At 52.9% G+C, this 22,205-nt stretch overlaps 2 protein-coding genes across 2 annotated transcripts in view; one reads left to right on the top strand and one right to left on the bottom strand.

Annotated features, from left to right (window-relative positions):
• The window catches only part of Znf12 (zinc finger protein 12), an 11,509-nt gene extending 8,374 nt beyond the window's left edge, over positions 1 to 3,135 (top strand). Inside the window, exon 5 of the mRNA XM_028756044.1 lies at positions 503 to 3,135. Coding sequence (XP_028611877.1) covers positions 503 to 2,340 — 1,838 coding nt within the window. The 3' untranslated portion in view covers positions 2,341 to 3,135. The remainder of the gene's footprint in view (positions 1 to 502) is intronic.
• Positions 3,136 to 9,069: 5,934 nt separating this feature from the next.
• Znf316 (zinc finger protein 316) lies at positions 9,070 to 21,871 on the bottom strand. The gene is made up of 5 exons (XM_028756102.1): positions 21,485 to 21,871; positions 21,242 to 21,333; positions 20,482 to 20,608; positions 19,966 to 20,079; positions 9,070 to 12,930 (listed from the first exon to the last, which is right to left on the bottom strand). Exons 1-5 carry the CDS (start codon positions 21,840 to 21,842, stop codon positions 10,568 to 10,570), a joined length of 3,054 nt encoding a protein of 1,017 aa, XP_028611935.1. The 5' UTR covers positions 21,843 to 21,871; the 3' UTR covers positions 9,070 to 10,567.
• Positions 21,872 to 22,205: the final 334 nt, after the last annotated feature.

Here is a 22,205-nt window from a genome sequence, read left to right as displayed (position 1 = left end):
GCACAGTGGTCGGTGTGGTCACCCATGCCTAGAGACGTGGCACAGTGTGTCAGTGTGGTCAGCCATGCAGTAGATGCTAACCTCTCTCCCAGTGTGAAATGATACAGGGAACAGTACTTGACAGCACCAAACTGAGGCCCTGTTTCCGTATATCGTGTTCTCTTTCTTGTGTAATGGTGCTCCTGGCTGGCCTGAAGGCTCTCTGTGTTTGCTGAGACTTCTTCTGTCAGTCTTTTATCCAGCATCTCCTTTGCTCGTCATTGCTCTGGGTCTGTGAACAAAACACTTCGAAGCAGCCCATATCAGAGGTGCTATGTGTTATCAGCTTACTCTCCTTCCTACCAATGGGATCTGTCCGTGATATTTCAAAAGAATAAACAGAGTGAGCTAGCCTTAGCAGCGCTGTGAGGCTAAACACCAAATCAGAGGCCCCGTATCAGTCTCAGACCATGCCTTGCGTAGGAAAATGTACAAACATTGGTTCATTTTTGCCTCGTTTTAGATGAGATCTGGCACGTGAGCAGCCTGATGGAGGAAGACCAGGAAGATGAGGGGAACGAGTCAAATTCACCTGTGTTCAGCTACAAAAGCCTGCTCGATGCTTCTAGTAAGGCCGTTGATGGAGAAACGAAGCTCGTTCCCTCGGGGAAGGTCCTCCCTAAGTGCAGCTCATGCGAGAAGAGCTTGATGTGTATCTCTGCGTTCATCCGCAGTGACGGAAGCTATGCAAAGCTGCAGCCCGACGTGTGTGCCGGGTGCGGGAAGCCCCTCCCCCACAGCGAGCTTGAGGAAACACGTCCTCCAGATGAGGCTCATGAATTTAGTGGGGACGGAGATGATGACGCTCTGAGTGAAGAAGGGGTTTATCAGAAGATTCACTTTTTGGAGAAGCCCTTTGAGTATGCTGAGTGCCAGAAATCCTTCCCAAAGGGCTCTGTGTTTCTGAATCACCTGGAAGAGGAGCCCTGTGACTGGAATGAATCTGAAGTAGCTTTTCTGCAGACGTCAGACCTCAGTGCCCACCAGGATTCCCTCACGGAAATGAAGCCCTACGAATGCCAGCAGTGTGGGAAGTCCTTCTGCAAAAAGTCAAAATTTATCATCCATCAGAGAACTCACACGGGAGAGAAACCCTTCAAGTGCAGTCAGTGCGGGAAGGCCTTCTGCCAGAAGGGAACCCTCACCGTCCACCAGAGGACGCACACGGGGGAGAAGCCCTACGAGTGTACCGAGTGTGGGAAGACCTTCTACCAGAAGCTACACCTCATCCAGCACCAGAGGACCCATTCAGGCGAGAAGCCCTACAAATGTGGCTACTGTGGAAAATCCTTCTGCCAGAAGACACACCTCACTCAGCACCAGAGGACACACTCAGGAGAGAGGCCCTACGTTTGTCACGACTGTGGCAAGACGTTCTCTCAGAAGTCAGCACTCAATGACCACCAGAAGATCCACACGGGCGTCAAACTCTACAAATGCAGTGAGTGTGGGAAGTGCTTCTGCCGCAAGTCCACGCTCACAACCCACATGAGGACACACACGGGTGAGAAGCCATATGAATGTAATGAGTGTGGGAAGTTCTTCTCCAGGTTGTCATACCTCACTGTCCATTACCGGACCCACTCAGGGGAGAAGCCCTACGAGTGCACGGAGTGTGGCAAGACCTTCTACCTAAACTCGGCGCTCATGAGACATCAGAGGGTGCACACCGGAGAGAAGCCTTACGAGTGTAACGAGTGTGGGAAATTATTCTCTCAGCTGTCCTATCTCACGGTGCATCACAGAACTCACTCAGGAGTGAAGCCCTACGAGTGTAGCGAGTGCGGGAAGACCTTCTACCAGAATTCAGCCCTTTGTAGACACCGGAGAATCCACCGAGGGGAGAAACCCTACGAATGTTACATATGTGGCAAGTTCTTCTCTCAGATGTCCTACCTCACTATCCATCACAGAATTCACTCAGGAGAGAAGCCCTACGAGTGCAGCGAGTGCGGGAAGACCTTCTGCCAGAATTCAGCCCTCAACAGACATCAGCGCACACACACTGGAGAAAAAGCCTACGAGTGTTACGAGTGTGGGAAATGCTTCTCCCAGATGTCATATCTGACTATCCACCACAGGATCCATTCAGGAGAGAAGCCCTTCGAATGTAACGAGTGCGGGAAAGCCTTCTCTCGGATGTCGTACCTCACTGTCCATTACAGAACCCACTCAGGAGAGAAGCCCTACGAGTGTACGGAGTGCGGGAAGAAATTCTACCACAAGTCAGCATTCAATAGCCACCAGAGAACTCACAGGAGAGGGAACGGGAATGGGGTTGATGTGGGAAGGCTCCTTTAAAGCCAGACTCGGGACGACCTTCTCAGTCAACTAGAAGCTCCTGTCTGCAGTTGAGCTCTGATGTACAGTTGGGCCTCGGTACCCATAGGTTCCATCTCCAAGGAGTCAACCCTCCTTAACTATGTAGGAAAAAGGGTTTCTCTGTGCAGAATATGTACCAATTATTTTTTCTCTTTCTTCCCTAAGTAGTACAATATAACAGCTCTTTATATTGCATTTATATGGCATTAAGCATTATAGATACTCTGGAGGTGAGTTAAGGTTCATGGAGGAATATGTAGGCCGTACACAATTATGACATCATCTTACATAGAGACTTAATCTGCAGACTTTGGTGTCCAGGTGGTCTCAGAACAACACTCCTGCTTATCAAAGGACACCTCTGTCAGAGAGCACACACAAATGACCCTGAACAAGTCTGTGTGTCTGTGTGAACTAGATTCATCAGAAACTCACAGGGCAGGAACCACAGTTAGGAACGCACACGTAGCAGACTATGCAGGAGTCAGACTGGATAAGTAGGGTTCCGCAGAGCTTCAGACTGCTTACCCGGGAACTGGCTCACTGAGGCATGTGGGAACCCAGGAACTGGCTCACTGAGGCATGTGGGAACCCGAGAACTGGCTCACTGAGGCATGTGGGAACCCGAGAACTGGCTCACTGAGGCATGTGGGAAGCACACTCCTTCAGAAATGGCTAATACTAAAGGACGATTTATAACAATTAAAGGAAGAGGAGCTGGAGCGATGGCTCGGCAGAAGAGCTGACTGCTCTTCCAGAGGTTCTGAGTTCAATTCCCAGCAACCACATGGTGGCTCACAACCAGCTGTAATGGGATCTGATGCCCTCTACTGGTGTGTCTGAAGACAGTGACAGTGTACTCGTATACAAACATAAATAAATTTTAAAAAATTAAAAGAAATACTCTGCTAGAATAGAAATTGTCGGTCTGGTTAGCCAAGTTTGCTGCACTAAACTGGTTTATGATTCCCTAGGAGCACAGAGCTTGGGGGTTGTTTCTGTTTCAGTATCCATCACAGAAATCTCATGTTCAGTTTTAATCAAGCTTGGCAAATGTTGTGTTGTTACTTTGTAACCTACGGTGAGATTACCCATTCTCAGGAAGTTCCCCATCCTGTTGCCATCTTCATATGCACTGTCACTGAGTAGTCTTTGGAAGTTAGGAACTATGCTTTTTCTTCCTTGGGTTATCAAATGCATTTGGTCACTGTCACAGGATTCTATCCTCTGTAAAGAAGCCAGTTTTTCCCCCCAACTATAGCAAACACAGAAATATATCTATAAAATAGAAAACTCTGACTAGATCATTTTAAACTAAGCCAGAAGTTTGTAAAGGTGAGAGATAGCTTTCGCAGTCACTGGGCTCTGTATAACTAAGACCCATACTAAGGATGCTGTCATTTCTACGTGCCATTGGCTCACCTGTTTTACATGGATGCTTACACGTGTGCAGAGCACAATGTCAGGGTAGCATGGTACGTGCTGTGGTTTTGAATGTTCTCTGCTCTCCTGTCCCTCAGAAGTGAGAACACACACAGAGGAATGTGGCAGACTTCGTCAGTGCCTTCTGCCGCTCCCTCCTTGGCTTTCGCAAGTCATCTGAGCGCATTCCTCCTTGGATGATGGGACAGAACTCCTGGGAAGTTTTCACTGCTGGGGGTGATCCCTTCTCATAACCTTGGACCCGAGTCCAGAGAGTTAGAGACGATTCAGAGATCACTTCTTGAGAGGGTCTTCTCAAAGCGGCAGAACATGTGGACATCACCTTCTGGATTCCATGCTTGATAATGACCGTCAACCATGTGTACCATGTAGTCATGACTGTTACAGAAAGTAGAATAACCTGGGACCTGAATGATGTCACAGAGCCACTAAACCAACGCGACCTGTCGCCACTCCATGTCTGGACTGGGAGTCTTATTCTTTGTTTTTCTAAGAGACTGTAAACCAGGTGACTTAGGAACATTCTGCTAATAGCAACAAGACAGCCTACCGGGTGCTGCAGTACACTTGGTAGGAGTTATGCAATTCAGAAGTGGACTTTAGGTAAATCTTCTATTTTGAAGTGTCAGCAGAGAGATTTATTGTCTGTAAATTTGTCTGTAAATAATCAGGGCATTGAAAATGAACTTGAAGCAAATGTGTGCGTTTCCTTGAGCTGTTCTGTCGCTGGCTTATAAGATTATTTTCCTATGTGTTCATATGTGCACGTGTGTGCATGAGTGAGGAGACCCCAGGACAACTTCACGTGTTATTCTTTGGGTGCTGTGACATAGTCTCACTTGCTGGCCCCAGCATTGTGTCCGGAACCACCTGTATGCAGGTCCCCATCATGGGTCTCCCAAGTGTCCAGCCTGCGTACATGGAACCTGAGGGGTGGAACTCAAGTCCTGGTCCTCACTCAGCAGGCAGTGTACCATCGGCCACCCAATGGCTGCATCTGGCTTTTTTCACATGGGTTCTGGGAATCAAACTCAGGTCCTCACGATGACGAGGCAAGCCCTCTGCCAACCGAGCACTTGTTTTGTCTTGTTTGAGATACAGGTGTTGCTTTGCAGCCCTGATGGGCCTTGAACTCACGGTGGTAATCCTACCTTAGTCTCTCAGCCGTGGCAGTACAGATGTGATCTGATTTTGGAAACTGACAACCTCAGGTTTACTTCATTTTCTAATACATGAAGTTCATTTGGTGTAGGTTAGCGCCACATGGCTTATCGCTTACATTATTTGGTGATACGCGGTGTGAAGCAAGGATCTAATTTTGTTACTTTCAGACAATTCTCTTGATAACCTACATCTTTTGAACAATTTATTCATTATACAAAATGTCACGTCATTCACGTGTGAGACCCACATTGTGTTACTCAGCACCTGCACCTCCCATCCTCTTGTATGTGAATTTGCGAAAGTCTGGTAGGTGGTTTAGTGTGGGGTTGAAACAAAAGGTTGTTAGCATATTTGTTGAAATGATATCTCCAGCAAGGCATGGTGGTGTACACCTGTAATCCTAGCATTTGGAAGACAGAGGCAAGACAAGCGGGCCGGCCAGCCTGAAGTATCATAACGTGATGACAGTAGACTCCATCGTGTGTGCGTGTGCAGCTCCAAGGGGGACACCAGGTGTCTCTCCATCACTCCTTTATTTTGGGGGACAAGGATCTGAAGCCTGTAGATACATCTCTAAATTGGTTGGGAACCCCCGGCTGTTACGCCTAACCCCCAGCTTTTTTTACATGGGTGTTGAAGATTGGAACTCAGATCCTCCTATTTTTTTACATGGGTATTGAAGATTGGAACTCAGATCCTCAGATCCAAGAGGCAACGTACTGATTGAGCCACCTCCTCAACCCATCATATACTTTTAGAGAAAAGACATGATGCTGCCACCAGGACCACATTGTGTGTGAGCCTGGGATTCGCCCAGTTCATTCTTTTACTTCTGCACCCAGTTGTGATCCACCTCTAGCCGGGAAGTCACAGGACTGCCCCCAAATTATGGCAAGCTTTATAGAATGCCTCTACTTAAAGTAAAACTTACAAGGAAGTTTCTTTTGCCACACAGATGGCTATGAAAAGTAAGTTGCGCTGAAGAGATATCTCAGTGGCTAAGATACTTGCCTGGAAAGCAGAACAGAGTTTAGGGGCATGTGGAAGCCCACCTGTAATTCTAGCCTCAGAGGCAAATACAAGAGATTCCAGACAGGCTGGCTAGCTAGAACAGTTTTAGAGAACTCAGTTCGATTGAGAGACCCTGCCTCAATGAATAATGTGGAGGGGTGATCACAGTGACTCCAGGCACCATTGTCTGGCTTACACATGCATAGAAGAAACCCAAATGTAGGACCACATACATGCACACATAGGAAAATGACAAAAATAATCCATTCATGGGATTTTCTAAAAAAGCATTTAATCTATGTGTGTGCATGCCTGAGTGTACATATGTGCACCACATGTGTACAGAAGCTCATGGAAGTCAGAATATTGAGAACCCTGGAGCCAGACTTGCATATGGTTGTGAGCCACCGCATTGTTGCAAGAAATTGCACGGTCTGCAACTGATCGAAAACAGCTGAGCCATCTCTCTAGCTCCTTCCTCCATTGAATATCAAGTGTACAATGCTTGTGGAAGCATCTGGCTTGTTGCTACCTCCTGAAGCAAGAACTGTGTGGTCATAGGGAACTAGGGACCCATCAGGGATTGCAGAGCAGGTGAAGCACTTTGAGAAGGATTACAGGATGACAGCCGCAGGCACTAAAGAACACCTGAACGGGAGTCTTGCTGCAGAAGGCCTTTCCTCTCTATACAGCCTTTTAGAGAAACATTCAAGGTGTTGGGGAGATGGCCCAGTTGATGAAGTACTTACTATGCAAACATGAAATCTGAGTTTGACCTCCAGTACCTCCTGGGCCAGGGAGACAAGAGGATCCCTGGGGCTCACTAGCCGGCCAGCAAATTGGTGAGAGACCGTATCTCAAAAAATAAGGTGAAGCTGGACATGGTGGCTATGTGCCTTTAATCCCAGCACTTGGGAGGCAGAAGAAGGTGGGTCTCTGTGAGTTCGAAGCCAGCCTGGACTACAAAGTGAGTTCCAGGCTACACAGAGAAACTGCCTCAAAACAAAACAAAACCCAAAAAGCAAAAGGAGCGAGAGAGGGAGGGAGGGAGAGAGGGAGGGAGGGAGGAAGGGAGAGAGAGAGAGAGAGAGAGAGAGAGAGAGAGAGAGAGAGAGACTACAGAAGACATCTAACATCAGCTTCAAGCCTGCAAACACATGTGCACACATGCAAACATGTTCATATACATCCACAATTTTTAAATTTCTTATGTCTGAGTGTATGTCTGTGTACCATGCATACAGGATCCCTCAGAGGTCAGAAGAGGGGTTAGATCCCCTAAAACCAGAGATACAGATGATTGTGAGCCACGGAGCTGCTGGGAGCTGAAACTGGTTCTTCTAAGAGTAATCAGTGTCCTTACTTCCCAAGCCATCTACCCAGCCCCACATATTTAAAACAAACAAACAAATGAACAAACAACCCCCCCCCAAGAACCTGTTACAGGTCCTAATTGTAACAGGTGAAATGAGGGAAAATACATCTGAAATGGGGAAAGTAGATAGGAACACAGAAGAAGCAAATTTACCATAATTTGTTCTGTCGCTTCTATTTCTGTATGGGTGTTCTGTCAGTATGTCTGTGCACAACACTCATTCCCCATGACTGCAGAGGCTAAAAAAGGATGCCAGGTCCGCTTGGACCGTAGTCTTGTAAGCTGCCATCATGTTCTCTGGAAGAGCAGCCAGTGTTCTTGACTGCTGTGCCCTCTCTGCTGCTCCGTCGTTGAGACTTTGCTTAGAACTTGGGATATTCCAGCTGTTGCCTCCCAAGTATTAGGATATAGGCGTGTGTGACCGTGAACTCTACATGGTACACTGAGGTGGGGGAAAGCAAGCTGTCGAACCGTATCTAAAGACATAATCTGAACCACTTCCATATAAACGTGTGTGTGCCTGGGAGCCTGGGTACTGGGTAGGATGAGTCTTGCCCCATGATGAGGAGATGAGGGTGAACTTGACATCTCATACTGCTGGAGTTTTTATAATTCATATTTAACTTCTAATCTGGGGGGAAATAATGGACAAGGAAGAGAAACTTTTATTTGAATCTAAAACTATTAAATAAGCAGAGAGGAGATAAAGAAGGCAGTGTCTAAAGAGACAAGTGAAAAAAAACAAAGGCTGAGCAAACCTTTGGGATGAAAATGGAGACCGAGGGAGGGAATGGCCAGGCGCGGTCCTCCATGTGTCATCTTTGGTCGGTCACATTTCGCCGTCACTGGGGCTCCACCCTCCTTGGTAATGAAGACTTTTTTCCTCCAATCATAGGATCGACACAACATGAAAACCTCCAGCTGCAGTCAATGGTGAGCTTTATCACAGAGTTGCTCGGCCTTTCAGTAGACTAAGATCTGTGAGGGCAACCATCTTTATGTCTTATGTCTGCCTCCTGAAAGTCTGGGTTATTTACTTAGTTTTGAGGTAGGGTCTTTATGTAGCTCAGGCTGGCCTTAAATTCATGGAGTTGAAAATGATGGTGATTTCCTGACTATCTCCCAGATGCTGGGATAACAAGTGTGCATCACCATGGAGGTCGGGGGGATGAATAGTGGGAATACCGGGCAAACTGTGCCAGCTGGGCTGCATCTCCTACACGGCCTGTTTATTGTTTTAATGGGGATACTAGTTTCCTTTATCCCCATGTCTCAAATCCCACTTGTATATTTTTTCTCAAACCCACTGGGAAACGACCAGCTGGAAGACTAAGAAAAGCCAGTTTAAAGAGGCTTGTTTGGGAACTCTGGGGATGGTTATGCCTGCCTTTGTGCTTGCCTTTAGGCAAGCCACTTAGCATTCCTGAGAAAAGGCCAAGGCCAGGCCAGGGGTCTGCATTCCCAGAAAGGAGACTAGGCCCTCTCTCTAAACCTGGCAGGTTGGCCAGTCAGTCATGCCTATGTGTGTTGTTCCAAATTCTTGGCAGTATGAGGTATCCCAGCAGGATGTGGTAGACACAGGCCCAACTCATGATGCCAAAATCTATTCTGGTTTCTCAAAGGGGGAAAAAAAATCTCAAAAGAGATGGGTCTTCCAGAGTGAGTGTCCCTCATAGGCACCAAGATGGGGCGAAAGTAGAGTCCAGTCCCAAAGCTTGTTTCTCCATCTTTATTAAAGCTAGGTCCTCCTGTCCACAGCAGAGGGCAGGGTGGAAACGGCTGGAGACTAAGAGGGATGGGTGGCACCCTTAGAGACCACCCTGCCCTGGCTTGTTCTGAAGCTCATGTCCCAGAAGACATGGAAAAAGAAAGAACGGACAGATAGCCACTGCTGAATGAGAACCCATGTCTTCCTCCCCACACGACCTCACCAGGTCAGGCAGTTCTGACCATCACCACCCAGGCTCTCTTCCCACCCGGGGACTACCCACCCAGCACCTAGCAGCCTGCCTGTTAGCTCTTGGGCCCCAAGGTTATGTCTATACTACAACGAAGGATCTAGGTCTAAAGGGGAATGCAGTTGGGTGGAAATCTCACCTCTGTAGCCCCCAGAATTCACACTGGCCCAGAATTCATGGAGGGTGGGAGCAGTTCCTCTGAGCCACAGCACAGATGCCAACAGTCCTGGTTGGAAAGTCAGCTGTCCACTGTAAAGGGGCCTTGCATAGTAAGGCGCTGTGAGCTCAGCTCCACACAGTCCCTTATGTTGACAACCACTGTGCAAGCCACCGATTCCTCTGTGGGCCATGGACCCACCCGTGGCAGAAACACTACCTGCTCCTAGTGTAGGGTGATCACAGATGCTTTGTGAAGAGGCTTGCAGAGGATGTAGAGCCCTTATTACAGGCTGAGAGGGAGGATTCCTGGACCCACCCCGGTGCTATGGAAAGGCTGACTGAGCACATGGCTCCACAGGGGAGGGATGTTCTAGGAAACCAAAGTCTGGGGACTAGGTCTGGAGGAGCTCACACCAGGCACCCCAGAGACGTCCATATGTGCTACTTGCAGCCACTAGAGAACAAACTGAAAGGGGATGGTAATACCAAAATCCATGTTGTAGCCAGGGCTTGTGAGACCCGTGTTTAGGGGCTGGAGTGAGGATTTCCAAAGAATAAGGCTTCCAACTCCCTAGGGACCTCGACAGTATCTGCAAAACTGGCTACCCATTTGGTATCTTGCTTTTTCAACTCCTCCCACACTCTTCGGGTCATATAAGAGATGGGAATAAATACCTACAGCCCTGTTCGTACCTCCATTTCCCCCGAAACCTATTGAGGTTCCTGCCTGTCACGAACTAGGTTCTGAAAACTTACTGGCCTCACTCAAGAGACAGGAAGCCGGTCCCCAAATCTCACAGGGAAGAGGTCAAACCCACCAAGAAACCTAAATGCACCAGAGAGCCGGGTGACAGACTCCTAAGCAGCGGGGCTCTACGGCACCTGAACCGGATCCGTGATGAACGAATAGGTCTTGCCCGCCATCCCACCACCCCTGTAGCACAGATCCAGGGATGGACCGGTCTTGATCAGGGTGGCGGCCCGTGCATACCCAAGCGAGATCTGAAGCTTGGGGCGGGAGGGACCTGAGCACCCAAGAGTGGGAATCCTCAGCCCGCCGAAGAGCCGGGGGACACGCCGCGCGCTTCGACAGGCCTCACAGGATCCTCTCCTCGTAGGTTCCCGAGGGCCCGGCGAACGCGGTGGGATCGGAGCCGAAGCTGGTTCCTCCCGCGAACTCGAGCAGCGTTCCGGAGCCCGTGCCCGAGCCGGGTGGAGGCAGGGGCGGCGTTGCCTTGGCAGGCGCCTGGGCCTTGGCGGAGGTGTTCTGCGGCGGCGCGCCCCCCGGCCCGCGGTGCGTCTTCATGTGCGTGAGGAGGTGCGAGCTCTGCGAGAAGCGCCGGCCGCAGTGGGAGCACAGGTACGGCCGCTCCCCGGTGTGCGTGCGCTGGTGCGTCACGAGCACGGAACGCTGAGAGAAACGCTTGCCGCACTCCGGGCAGGGGAAGGGCCGCTCGCCCGTGTGGCCGCGCCGGTGCTTGGCGAGGTTGGAGCGCTGCGCGAAGCCGCGGCCGCAGTCGGCGCAGCGGAACGGCTTCTCGCCCGTGTGCGTGCGTCGGTGCCGCTTGAAGTCCGAGCTGTGGCCGAAGCCCTTGCCGCAGTCCGGGCAGCGGTGCGGCTTCTCCTCGGCGTGCGCCCACTGGTGCCGCGTGAGCGCCGCGCTCTGGCCGAAGCGCCGGCCGCACTCGGCGCACGCGTAGGGCCGCTCGCCCGTGTGCGCGCGCCCGTGCGCCGTGAGGTGCGCGCGCCTGCTGAAGCCCGCGCCGCACACGCCGCACACGAACGGCTTCTCGCCGGTGTGGCCGCGCACGTGTGCCGCCAGGTGCGAGCCGCGGGCGAAGCGAGCGCCGCACTCCGGGCACGGGAAGGGCCGCTCGCCCGTGTGCGTGCGCCGGTGGCGCGCCAGGTGCGAGCCGTACACGAAGCTCTTGCCGCAGTCGGCGCAGCGGTGCGGCCGCTCGCCCGCGTGGTAGCGCTGGTGCTTGGCCAGCGCCGCGCGCCGCCCGAACGTCTTGCCGCAGTCGGAGCAGATCCACGGGCTCTCCTCCTCCGCCAGCGCGGCAGGCGCCGGTTCCGACAGCAGCGAGCCGACCGCGGGCGCGAATGCTCGCAGGCCACCATCCGCCCCCGCGCCGGGGCCCGCCCTGCGGAACGGGTCGCAAGCCAGCCCCATGCCCTGCAGGGATAGCGGAGCGCCCAGGGGGCCGGACAGATGGCGCCCATCGGCCTGCAGCCGTTCGGAGAACTCGGGGTACCCCAGCATGGGAAAACCGTCCGGATGCAGCCAGGACTTGGGGTGCATGGGGAAATGGAAGCCGAACGGGCGCGAGGAAGGCCCTTCGCCCTCAGCCAGGCCGTTGCCCATCTCACGGAATCGCCTGTCTGGCTCAGGGTCCTTCTTGCTGTCGGGGACAGTCGCCTCGGCAGCCGCAGCGACCACCACCTGCTCGTCCTGTCTGACCTCAGCCTCGGTGTCTCCATCTGCCACACCAGCCTCGGGCTCTTGGTGCTCTGCAGGCCCGGTCTCCAGCTCCTCGGGTTCCGCCGTGGCTACAGCCGCGACTGCCATCTCCACCTCATTGGGAGCCATCCCCACGTCGTGGGGAGCCATCCGCGCGCCATCGCCGCTGCTGGGTTCCGTGCAGCCGCCGCCGCGCCGGTGACGCTGGAAGTCAGCGCGCAGGCGGAAGGCCTGGCCGCAGTCCGAGCAGCAGTGAGGACGATCAGCGGTGTGCACGGCCTGGTGGCGGGCGAGCGCCGAGCTCTGGCTGAAGCTGCGGCCGCAGTGTAGGCACGGGTAGGGCCTCTCGCCGGTGTGCGTGCGCTGATGGGTCACCAAGTAGGAGCGCCGCCCGAAGCCCGCGCCGCAGAAGACGCAGCGGTAAGGCCGCTCGCCCGTGTGGATGCGCCGGTGCGTGACCAGGTGCGACTTGTAGACGAAGCGCTTGCCGCAGTCTGGGCACGGGAAAGGCTTCTCGCCGGTGTGGGTGCGCTGATGGATGGCAAGGTGCGAGCGGTACACAAAGCCCTTGCCGCACTCCTCGCAGCCGAAGGGCTTGACCGCTGCGTGGTAACGCTGGTGCTTGGCCAGGCGCGAACGATGCGGAAACACTTTGCCGCACACGTCGCAAGTGGTCTCCGGGCATCCGATGGGGACAGTCACTGCGGGAAATGCCCAGGGCACCAGAAAGTTCTCCCCAGGCTCCCGGCCGGATAGGAAATGTTTTGCTTCAGCCTCCTCTGCCAGGATGCCAAGGCTACCCTGGTTGGATTCCCAACCCTCTGGAGTCTGCACTGAATCTGAGTCGTCGGGTCCCCAAGTCCCAGGCACATCCCCCACTCCATAGGCAGCAGACCATAGCCCCGGGGGCTCGTTCTCCTCCTCCGCCATCTCAGCAAGGAAGTCCTCGTCATCTTCCTCCTCGTGGTCCTCTATGTCATCATTCCAGAACCAGGCTCCTGAAGGTGAAAAGAGAAGAGGATGATGGTACAAGTTCGCCCTGGCAGGGAAACTGGCCTCCATGGCAGCCGGACCGTGAAATTGTTAGAACAGGCCTGCTTCATGAAAGTCAGGCGTGGTGCGTGCCACAGTTAATACTGGCCAGCTCCGGCAGGAAAGGTGCTGGCCTACCCCCAGTCAGGGACTTGATGGAGGCGCAACATGCACACATGGCCAGGAAAGACGGGGGTTCCCCTAGGGCTTTCCAGTCTGTGGAGGCTAGGAGACTGTATAGTGAGTAGTTTTCAGCAGGCTCCTGTGTGCAGGAAAAGCACTGGGGTGAAACCTGGAGCCCTGCAGTCCTGACACCCAGCATGGCACATGCAGCCATATCACCAGCCTGGAGGGCCCTCTGTAAAGCCCACCCTTCAGCGTTTCTCCTCTACTTGTCTACCAGCGGCTAGGGAGGTAGTTCCTTCTACTCTGGACAGCAAAACCACAAATGACTAGCCAGGGAGAAGGGTATGGGTGGGTGCTCACCTTAAGGAGCCCCTAGGAGTTGTGCATATGGGGTCTTGAGTTCCTCCCTGTTACAGGTCACCCCTGGGCTTCATTTTCCTGAACTCTGCATTTGTAGCTTAGAGGGTGCATGTATTGTGAGCACCCCTGGAACTTTGTGCCATTTCCACCGAGATGCACAGCTAATTCACTCTGCTGCCCTTCCTGGGAACTGTGGGCTCTAGAATCAGGTCTGTAGGGCCACCTTGTTCATGAAATGAGCCTGTCAACAACGCCACCAGATGTACCCAGGAGACACAGGGACACTGGACCACAGCACTTTGAGGTTTCAGAGCATCTGTATGTGTGTGTTTGAGCGCACTCGCGAGCATCCTGCCCCCCCCACCTTCTCTCGGTCACCATGTCCACTTCAGATATCAGCAACTGGAAGGGTTGAGCTCCTGCAGGTAGCCAAGAAGAGCCTCCCACCCACTTGATTCTGAGAGCAAAGGTCTGGCCCATTTAGACTACCACTGGCCTGGGTGAGCCTGGGCCAAGAAATCTCAAACCCAGGGCTGGCTTCTAATGTCAAGTACAGCACCCCATCAGCCCTTGTTCTGCATTCTGTGTCACTCACAGGGAAAGATAGCACAGGACCACATATATGCAGCCACCGAGAGCTGTGAGGGCCTAGTCACAGAGAGAGATAAGCATGCTGTTCGTATGGCAAGGGAATGGGTCCATCTTAGACTAACACTAAGTTTCGCACTGTTATGGCAATACATAATTTAGAAGCTTTAAATGGAAACATCTGTTAAACCGAGTTTACCTCCAGCTGCCAGCATGGCCACCAGAGTAATGAGAAGTGGCCGGCCGTGTCATGGTCTGCCCAGGAGTGGCAGAGATGCCACTGTTGCTGGCTGGATGCCCTTCTCTGTTCACCAAACCTGGGAAGGCAGGAGTAGCCCTGGGACAGGAAGAAGCTGGCCACAGGACAGGCAAGTTAGGCTGACAACTGGATCAGTAGACCTGCCCTAGGCTCTGGTGAGAGGCTTTAGTTTTTAACTTGAGCCCAGTGAGGCAGGAAAGCCAGTGGAGGGGAACAAACACAATGCCCTGGATTTCTGAGCCAGTCTGCAACTCTCCAGGACCTCGTTCTGGCATGAGCTGAGAGGGTAGGCTGGGACTTCTCCAGAGTCTGGGAACAGCAGGGATGTCTGCTGTCTTAGAAGGTGAGCCCCTCCACTCCACTCCACAAAGCTCTGTAGGGTGGACAATCCTGAGAGAGGCCTGGGGGATCTCTCTGCTACCTCAGGTTGGCAGTGACCACCACTTAGCAAGCATGAGGCCTCCATTGCACTCAGTGACGTGTAGGAGTCAGAGTTGGCTCTACCTCAAGCTGATACCTCAGGAATTCTGGGAGAGGAGAACCCCAAGGGACACCAGCTTTGGTCCCCCATTTCCTGCATCAGAGTGTTTGCTCAAAGCCATTTCCAGTAACAGCCACTCAATGGCAAACATCACACGGAGCCTGTCTCTGTCGCAGGTGAGGACTCATCAGGTCCGCTGTGAGACTGGAAGCCTGGGGGTCACGGTATGTTGCTTAACAGCTAGAAGGCAGTGGGGAAGGCAGCAAGGTGGCCTTGAGGGTGGAACCCAGACCCACAGGATAGTAAAGCGGGGGGCGGGGGCGGGGGCTGCCTCACGCCTAATATTTGCTCCAAGGATCTGACTGGGTGAAGGATGATGAGGTAGGCTTCCAGGAAGACACGGGCTCAACCTAGCCAAATTATACAGCACGGCCACAAGGACATCTTCACAAGCCCTGTCCTGAGCTTGGGACACCCAGACCCTGGTGAAACCAGCTTCCTGCTCACAGTAAGGGAAAAGTGAGAGTAGCTGGTGGAGAGGGAACACAAGGCCCAGGGCCAAGTTAGTAAGAGTTGAATCCCTCAGGACTGTGGGCTGTCACCAGTTTCCCCCATCTCTGCAAATGTCACCGGGTCACAGTCTCTTTGTCATAGTGGCTGGCAGTATGAGTCTTACAGGTTTGTTCCTCTGAAGCATAATCCTGGGGATTTACAAGCCCAAAACTAGTTTATTCCACTGAACTGTACCCCAGGGGCTAGCCCATGGCAGATGCCCCCAGTCTTCTGCATTCTCAGAGGACTGCATGGGCTAAGCTGGACCCTTTACCCCAGGGACCCTGAGCAACCAGTCCCTTCCACGCCTACAGGGTGGGGCCCTGGCTGTCTTGGGGGCAGCCTGACATCAGCAGTTACAGACAACCATTGATCCTGACAAAGTGTGGCAGACACAGAGGTCCCTAGTCAAGTTGCCGTTTTCTCTCCATTAACAATCTGTTATCCTGAAGTCCCCACATAAGATCTGTACCTGCCTCATGCCACCCACCCCCATCTCCAATTGGAGATGAGCTCAGGGAAAGTTCCTTCCCTTATTGGGGACAGTCCCTAAGGGAGGAGAGGCGTACTAAAATGGTACGCAAGTCTATAGATACTGGCAGCCTCACTGAGGGTGCCGGGGAGGCGTCTGAACTACGGCATGGGAAGGCAGCCAGCTCCTGTAACTGGCGTCTGCCCTCCAAGCCAAGTTGTGGACAAGCGAACGGGTCTGGAGGCAGGCAGCTCTTCTCTGGGGATGGCTACTGGGTTGCTCCCCCATTGCTGCCGAGTGGCCTCTAAAAGACCAGAAATTCTTTGGCCTTGATGTCTCATGGATGATGGGCAGATTCAGTACCAAAGCTCTAGTGTTAACTGGAGCTGGGTCTGCCTTTGTCATAGATGGATACCTTTGTCAGAGTAAGCATTCTCTCATCCCATCAGAGCATCCGTCTAGCACCTGGACACCTGTCTGCCCCTCTGCTCCAGCCTCTCTGCCGGATGTTCCCTCACTTCTTCCCTCCCACTGCACCAAGCCCAGGGACCTGGGAAACAACAGGACTCCAGCCCCTTACGCCCTGGCTAGGACTCGAGGACCCTACTCTCGGTTCCCTCCAGGGCATGGCTAAGTCAAACCCCACCAGGAAACCCTCTAAAGCAGCACTTCTCAACCTTCCTAACACTACAGCCCTTTAATACAGTTCCTCATGCAGTGGAGACCCCCAATGATAAAATTATTTTGTCGTGACTTCATAATGAATTTATCTACGGTCATGAATCATAATGTAAATATCTGATATACGGAATATCTGATACTCGGCCCCAAAGAGGTCTGGACCCACAGGTTGAGAACAGCTGTTCTCAGGTCTCCCGAGCTGTTCACAGCTGTGTGCCAGACTCTGCCTGCTGGGTGTTCATGCCCCTGGCCAAGAGACCTTTCCCCTGTCGCTCTCCTGAACCTGTGCTCATTTCTGCTTAGCTGAACCACTAGGTAACCAAGAGTTGCTGGGTCTGCCCAGATGGACACCAGCTGTCTCCAGGATGGCAGTGTGCTCTTTGTTGAGAAGGGTCACATGAGGGGATCCAGACATGCCCCACCGCCTGCCACAGCTGTGCTTACTTGCTAGTTCTGGATTCTCAATGCTTCTTAAACTACATCTCCATCCATTGAACTGCATCTTAATGTTTAAACTGGTCCAATCCTGGGTGTTGTATTTCCCTTCTACCCCTCACTTCCTGAAATGGGACCAGGAAGATGGGAAGTCCTAGCAATTGCCACACAAGTACAAACCCCTGAGTTCAGTTCCCAGCATGCATGTGAAAAGCCCAATGTGGTAGTGTGCTTGTGATCCGGAATAGAGAAAGAGGACACGGATAGCATCCTCGGGCTCACTGGCCAGCAGCTTAACCATGAAGCCCCAGATCCCAGCGAGAAACCCTGTCTCAACAAGGCAGACAGCTCCTATGTTGACTTCTGGCCTCTATGCACATGCACACACATATCAAGAAAGGAAACGGGCAGAAGCCTGCAGCAGAGGGAGTGGGGGTTGCCCCTAAAGGGCCAGTTCTGCTCCAGCCAGCACAGCCTCTGGAGTGCTAGCGAAGGAAGCAGGGAAGCTCTGTCTCAGGGTATAGGGCCAGGGATACACAGACAGAACCAGGGCAGCAGCCACTCTCCTCTCCTGATGCACTCTGTGCTCCAGTGCAGACTGGAGGCAGGAGACAGAGTTGAGCCAGGGGCAGGGATCTCCCTAAAACCATATAGGGTGTTCAATGGACCAAGGGCCCTGGGATGGAAGCTGGGTCAGGAGGATGAGCTTGTTTGGATGACGCAGGGGTGAAGAGTTGAAGGTGGTGGCCAGGGTTGCTAGGATACCTAGAGATCAGGCTGAAAGGCAGTGGGACTCCTGAGTATCACACAGAATGTGGCAACCCCTGAGTGAAGGTACGTGGTCAGGTGCCCACACATCATGTACAGCTGAACTCACAAGGGACAGGGGAGAGAAAATAGAGTCAGACTACAAGACTAATTTAGAAGTCCAGGTGGCCAGCCTAGGGACAATTCCTATCTGTCCTGACAGACTCAGCCAGTCTCAGTTCCCAGCTGGCACTGCTGGGCAAAGACAATAAAAAGACAGAGAAAGAGAGAGACAGACAATCAACCACTCACTGTCCTCAGGAAAGGACAAAGACCTGAGGGCTTCACTATGCCAGAGCTTCCTCCTGATCCTGCCATCACATCTGGATCCCCTCTGCGCAGTCATGTGACACACCAGACATGCCCTGGGGCCTGGGAGATAGCTCAGTGAGTAAAGTGTTCACCATGCAAGCATGATGACCTGAGTTCAAATCCCTAGTGCCAATGAAAAGCCAGGCACAGTACATGAATCTAATCACTGGTCCTGAGGAGGGACAGGAGAATCCTGGAGCCCAGCAGCCAGCTAGCAGGCCCTGTGAGTGGTGAATCACACAGACTCCCTGCTGCAAACAAGGTGGAAGCCGACGACTTGTGGCCACAGTTGTCCTCTGACCCCACAATGATATCTTTTTTTCTGGAGACACAGTGTCACTTTGTAGCCCTGGCTGGCATCAAACTCAAACAGATTCATCTGCTTTTGCCTCCCAAGTGCTGGGCTTAAAGACATGCACCCACCTACCCAGTTTAAGATAAAATATTTTAAAACAGTGGTTCTCAACCATTGGAAAACACAGATATCTGCAATTCGTAACAGTAGCAAAGTTACACTTACGAAGTAGCAATGAATTTGGTTGGTGAGTCACCACAACATGAGGAATGGAATTAAAGGGTGGCAGCATTGGGAAGGTTGGGAACCACTGTTTAAAAGATGTTCATGGATCCTTTGCCAACAGATACTCTGCTGACAGGGCTGGGCTGAGAGATATCTCAAGCCACCAGCTCCAACACCATGGCTTGCCACAGAAGGCACAGAGCCACTGACCCAGTTAACCTCTCAAAGAGCTTCTAATTCCCATCCAGGTGCATAGCTGTGTGGCACTTATTACCTGGTGTCACCTGCATTGAAGAGGACCCAGCTCTTCCCCGGAACCCTTCAAGGGAATGAACATCAGGGCACAACTTAAACCTACACTCACGAGGTTGGTCAGTGTTGGCGTGTGTCCCACTCTCTCTACGTGGTTTTCCTAGATGTGTCCACGAATGGAGCGCACCTCCCACTTGGGTCCTCAAGAACTCTACAGACTGTGGGGCTTCATCTGAAAGAAGGGTGGAGTCCTCGATGCCTCTCAGGGAGGACTCACAGGCATGTTACCAGAGTGAGGTTTCCCACCTTCTTGTTTTAATATACATCCATGATAACTCCACCCTCAGCTCATGACACCCCAGCCCCCAGAGAGACACCTTTCAGGCAAGGGTCTCCATCACTCCAAAGTCCTCGAGAGACGTGCAGAACCCTCAGCATAGTCCATGTGACCAGGAACCCAGCACGCTCAGGTTGGAATCTATGGGTTTAGTCAAGACTCTTTATTCTCCATATGAATAACGTGGAGCTCAGGAAGAGCCTGAGGCGGGGGGGGGGCAGGGGGGGACAGTACTGCCATGGCAGAACACACTGGAGGGGCAGAGACAGGCAGATCCCTAGACTTCAGGGGCCAGCCAGCCTCAATTGATGAGCCTCAAATAGCAGTGAGACTGTCTCAAAAAACCCAAGCTGGATGGCTCCAGAGGAAGTGGAGAGACTGAGGGGTACCTTATACAGAAATGGCTAGATGGGTGGGCAGGCCAGAAAACTGGTTAGTCCGAGTGTGGGAAGCCACACTGACAGTTTGGTAAGTTCCTGTGCCAGTTTGTCAACGCCACTCATTTATGAAGGAAGAAGAAACAAAACAAAAGAACCCTCTCAGATTCCTAAGGTTCTCTAAGGACATACACTAGCCCTTAGGCCTGTGAAGCTGGCCCATGAGGACTCAGGAGCTGAGGGCAGGGGTCAGCACACAGCAGCCTCCCTGTTTCCTCAGGGCCACTCCACACCCCAAGACATCAGCATAAACAGCAACAGGGAGGCAGAAGGGCCACAAACAGGTCTGTCGAGTGCTTGCCTTAGTAAAGGCTAATGTCCCTGGGCACAGCCCTGAGCAATGACACTAGCAGAAAACCCCCAAGGCTCATGTCTCACTCACCCGTGTAGACACCAGTGACGACGTCTCCCTCCTCGGGATGGGGGCCGTTTTCAACCCAAGGTTCTTCTCCTTGTTCGAGGTGGAAGATCAGGTCTGGCTTAGGGATTGGGTATCCTGCCCAGGAGAGGGACAGATGGCAGCTGCAGGCGTGGCTGTCCCAGTGGGGTCCAACCCATCCCTGTCCACACTCAAATCCTCTGCTCTCTGCCCTTCTCACCATTCTGCTCTGAGAGCCTATAATCCACTCCTGCAATCCTTGCCCTCCATATCCTGCTCTCCTTCCACGCCCACCCCATGCCCCTTCGACATCAGGATACCCACCCTTTCTGCTCCTACCTAGAGGCTTCTGGGGCTAAACAGCTGAGAGACCGGTGGACCGACAGCTTCACACATGTCTCCCCTACTTCAGACCCCCTTACCCAGGGGCCAAAATGTGCTGACTGCTCCAAAACCCTGACACTCAAGAAGCTAAGCCTCAGAGTCCTCACAGCAGACGGCCTCGGGGGCCTTCCTTACCCAAGGAGACCAGGATCCCATAGTTGTCCTGCATCACTTCCCGGTAGAGATCCCGCTGGTCCACACCCAGCCTCTCCCACTCCTCCAAAGAGAAGTACACAGCCACATCTTCAAAAGTCACCAGGCCCTAAGGAACACAGAGCCCCAGGAGAGAGGCTGAAGGGATGCCCCGCCTCCAACACCCATGTGAAGTAAGGTCGGAAAACACAGTGGGGACACAGCACCCCATCACTGATGGGACTACATATGCCCGGATGGTACTACAGTCTCTCAGGCTTCTCTCCTATCCAGAGATGAAAACCTCAGACTCAGAGAGGGCAGAGGCCCTCACTACCCTCATGCCCCCTCTCTGTCACACCAGCTGGTCCCAGCAAATACCTTGGCTAGAGTTGAGATGGACAGATGGTACCAACCAAACTGAGTGTGGGTGCCCACACCTGACCTAACAGCAGGAAAAAAGACCCCCAGGAAGGGGATAGTCATTCTAGAAGACCCCAACCTGACTGGGAGTAGGGGTGGGGCAGCCACGCCCTCTACAGTTGAGTGGGTGGTAGCCAGCGTGCTGGAGACAACATGATGGCCTGGGAAAGGACAGGGACCTGGGAAAAAACATCACCACATAAACCTTAGGCCTTGAACCTGAAGCCTTGTCCTCACTGAAAAGCACCACCCATAGAGGGCTCTAGACCACAGGTGTAAGGCCACTGGGGACAGAAAGGCTGACCAGTGCCCTGAGCTGCAAATGCAGAGAGCAGCTCACCTGAGTCAGGAAATGTTCATCGTCTTCCTCTTCCTCCTCTTCCTCCGCATCTTCATCCTGAGTAGTGGGAGACACCCGGGAGGTCTGCAGGGCTAAAAGGAAGACTGCTTAGAGCCAGTGGTACCTGGCTGGCAAGCAGCTCGGGGCTCCTAGATCCTCCCACACTTCAGATCAGGGTCCAGTCCCACCTGCATGGCCCCAGCCTCTCAGTCTCCACAGCAGCAGCAGGATCCCCGTTCTTACCTCTTCCTTGAAGAACTGGTGACTTGGCATTACCACCATTGCTAAGCCGCTCCTGGGTCCCTACGCTCAGAGTCTGGTCCTCTGCCAGCTCCTCCTCCACACCATCATCACCAGCAGCAGCAGCATCACCATCATCACCATCACCATTGTCAGCTGAGCGGGCCTCTGCCTCCACCTCCGACACTTCCTGCACCTGTGTGGCCACTTCCTCTTCTACTACTACCTCCTCCTCCTCCTCTCTCCCCTCTTCCTCTTCTTCCTCCTCTTCTTCCTCGGGGTCAGTATCACATTCTGACCCATCTTCTGCTGGCTCCAGCTGGGTAGCTGGGGAGTCTGGAGCAGTATGAAGGGCAGCCATCGTCCCTGGGAGAGAGCCTCCGTGTGGTCTGAAACACAGAGGCATTTTGCAGAAGTCACAAGGGCTGAGGGGGCACTGAGTTCTGTCTGTCATCTCAGGCTGTGTAAGTGGTGTGCCCAGAAACACCACCTAAGGGCCCTCCCCCCAGCCTCTGGGACATGGCTTCTGTTCTCTCACCAGCAGAACTAGTGGGAGCTCCAATCTGTTCCTGCGTGAGTCACCCATTATCCCAACCCAGTCTATCCTCAAGGACCAGAAGCGTGGAATGCAGCCAACAGAGCCCCAGGGATCCATGTTTACTGAAGGGTGAGTATAATCTACAAGGCGCAACCTATCCCACACAGAACGCAAAGAGATTCTTGT

This window comes from Grammomys surdaster, unplaced genomic scaffold (assembly GCF_004785775.1).
Source record: "Grammomys surdaster isolate TR1022 unplaced genomic scaffold, NIH_TR_1.0 126109, whole genome shotgun sequence".
Classification (NCBI taxonomy): domain Eukaryota; kingdom Metazoa; phylum Chordata; class Mammalia; order Rodentia; family Muridae; genus Grammomys; species Grammomys surdaster.
Note: the sequence above shows the minus strand (reverse complement) of the source record. Positions and strands in the feature narration are given on the sequence as shown.

Coding starts and splice junctions, on each gene's coding strand:
- Znf316 (XM_028756102.1), bottom strand. CDS start 21,842: ATGGCTGCCCTTCATACTGCTCCAGACTCCCCAGCTACCCAGCTGGAG. Junction 21,334..21,484: donor ACCAGTTCTTCAAGGAAGAG/GTAAGAACGGGG, acceptor TCTTCCTTTTAG/CCCTGCAGACCTCCCGGGTG. Junction 12,931..19,965: donor CGTCACTGGTGTCTACACGG/GTGAGTGAGACA, acceptor TTTCACCTTCAG/GAGCCTGGTTCTGGAATGAT.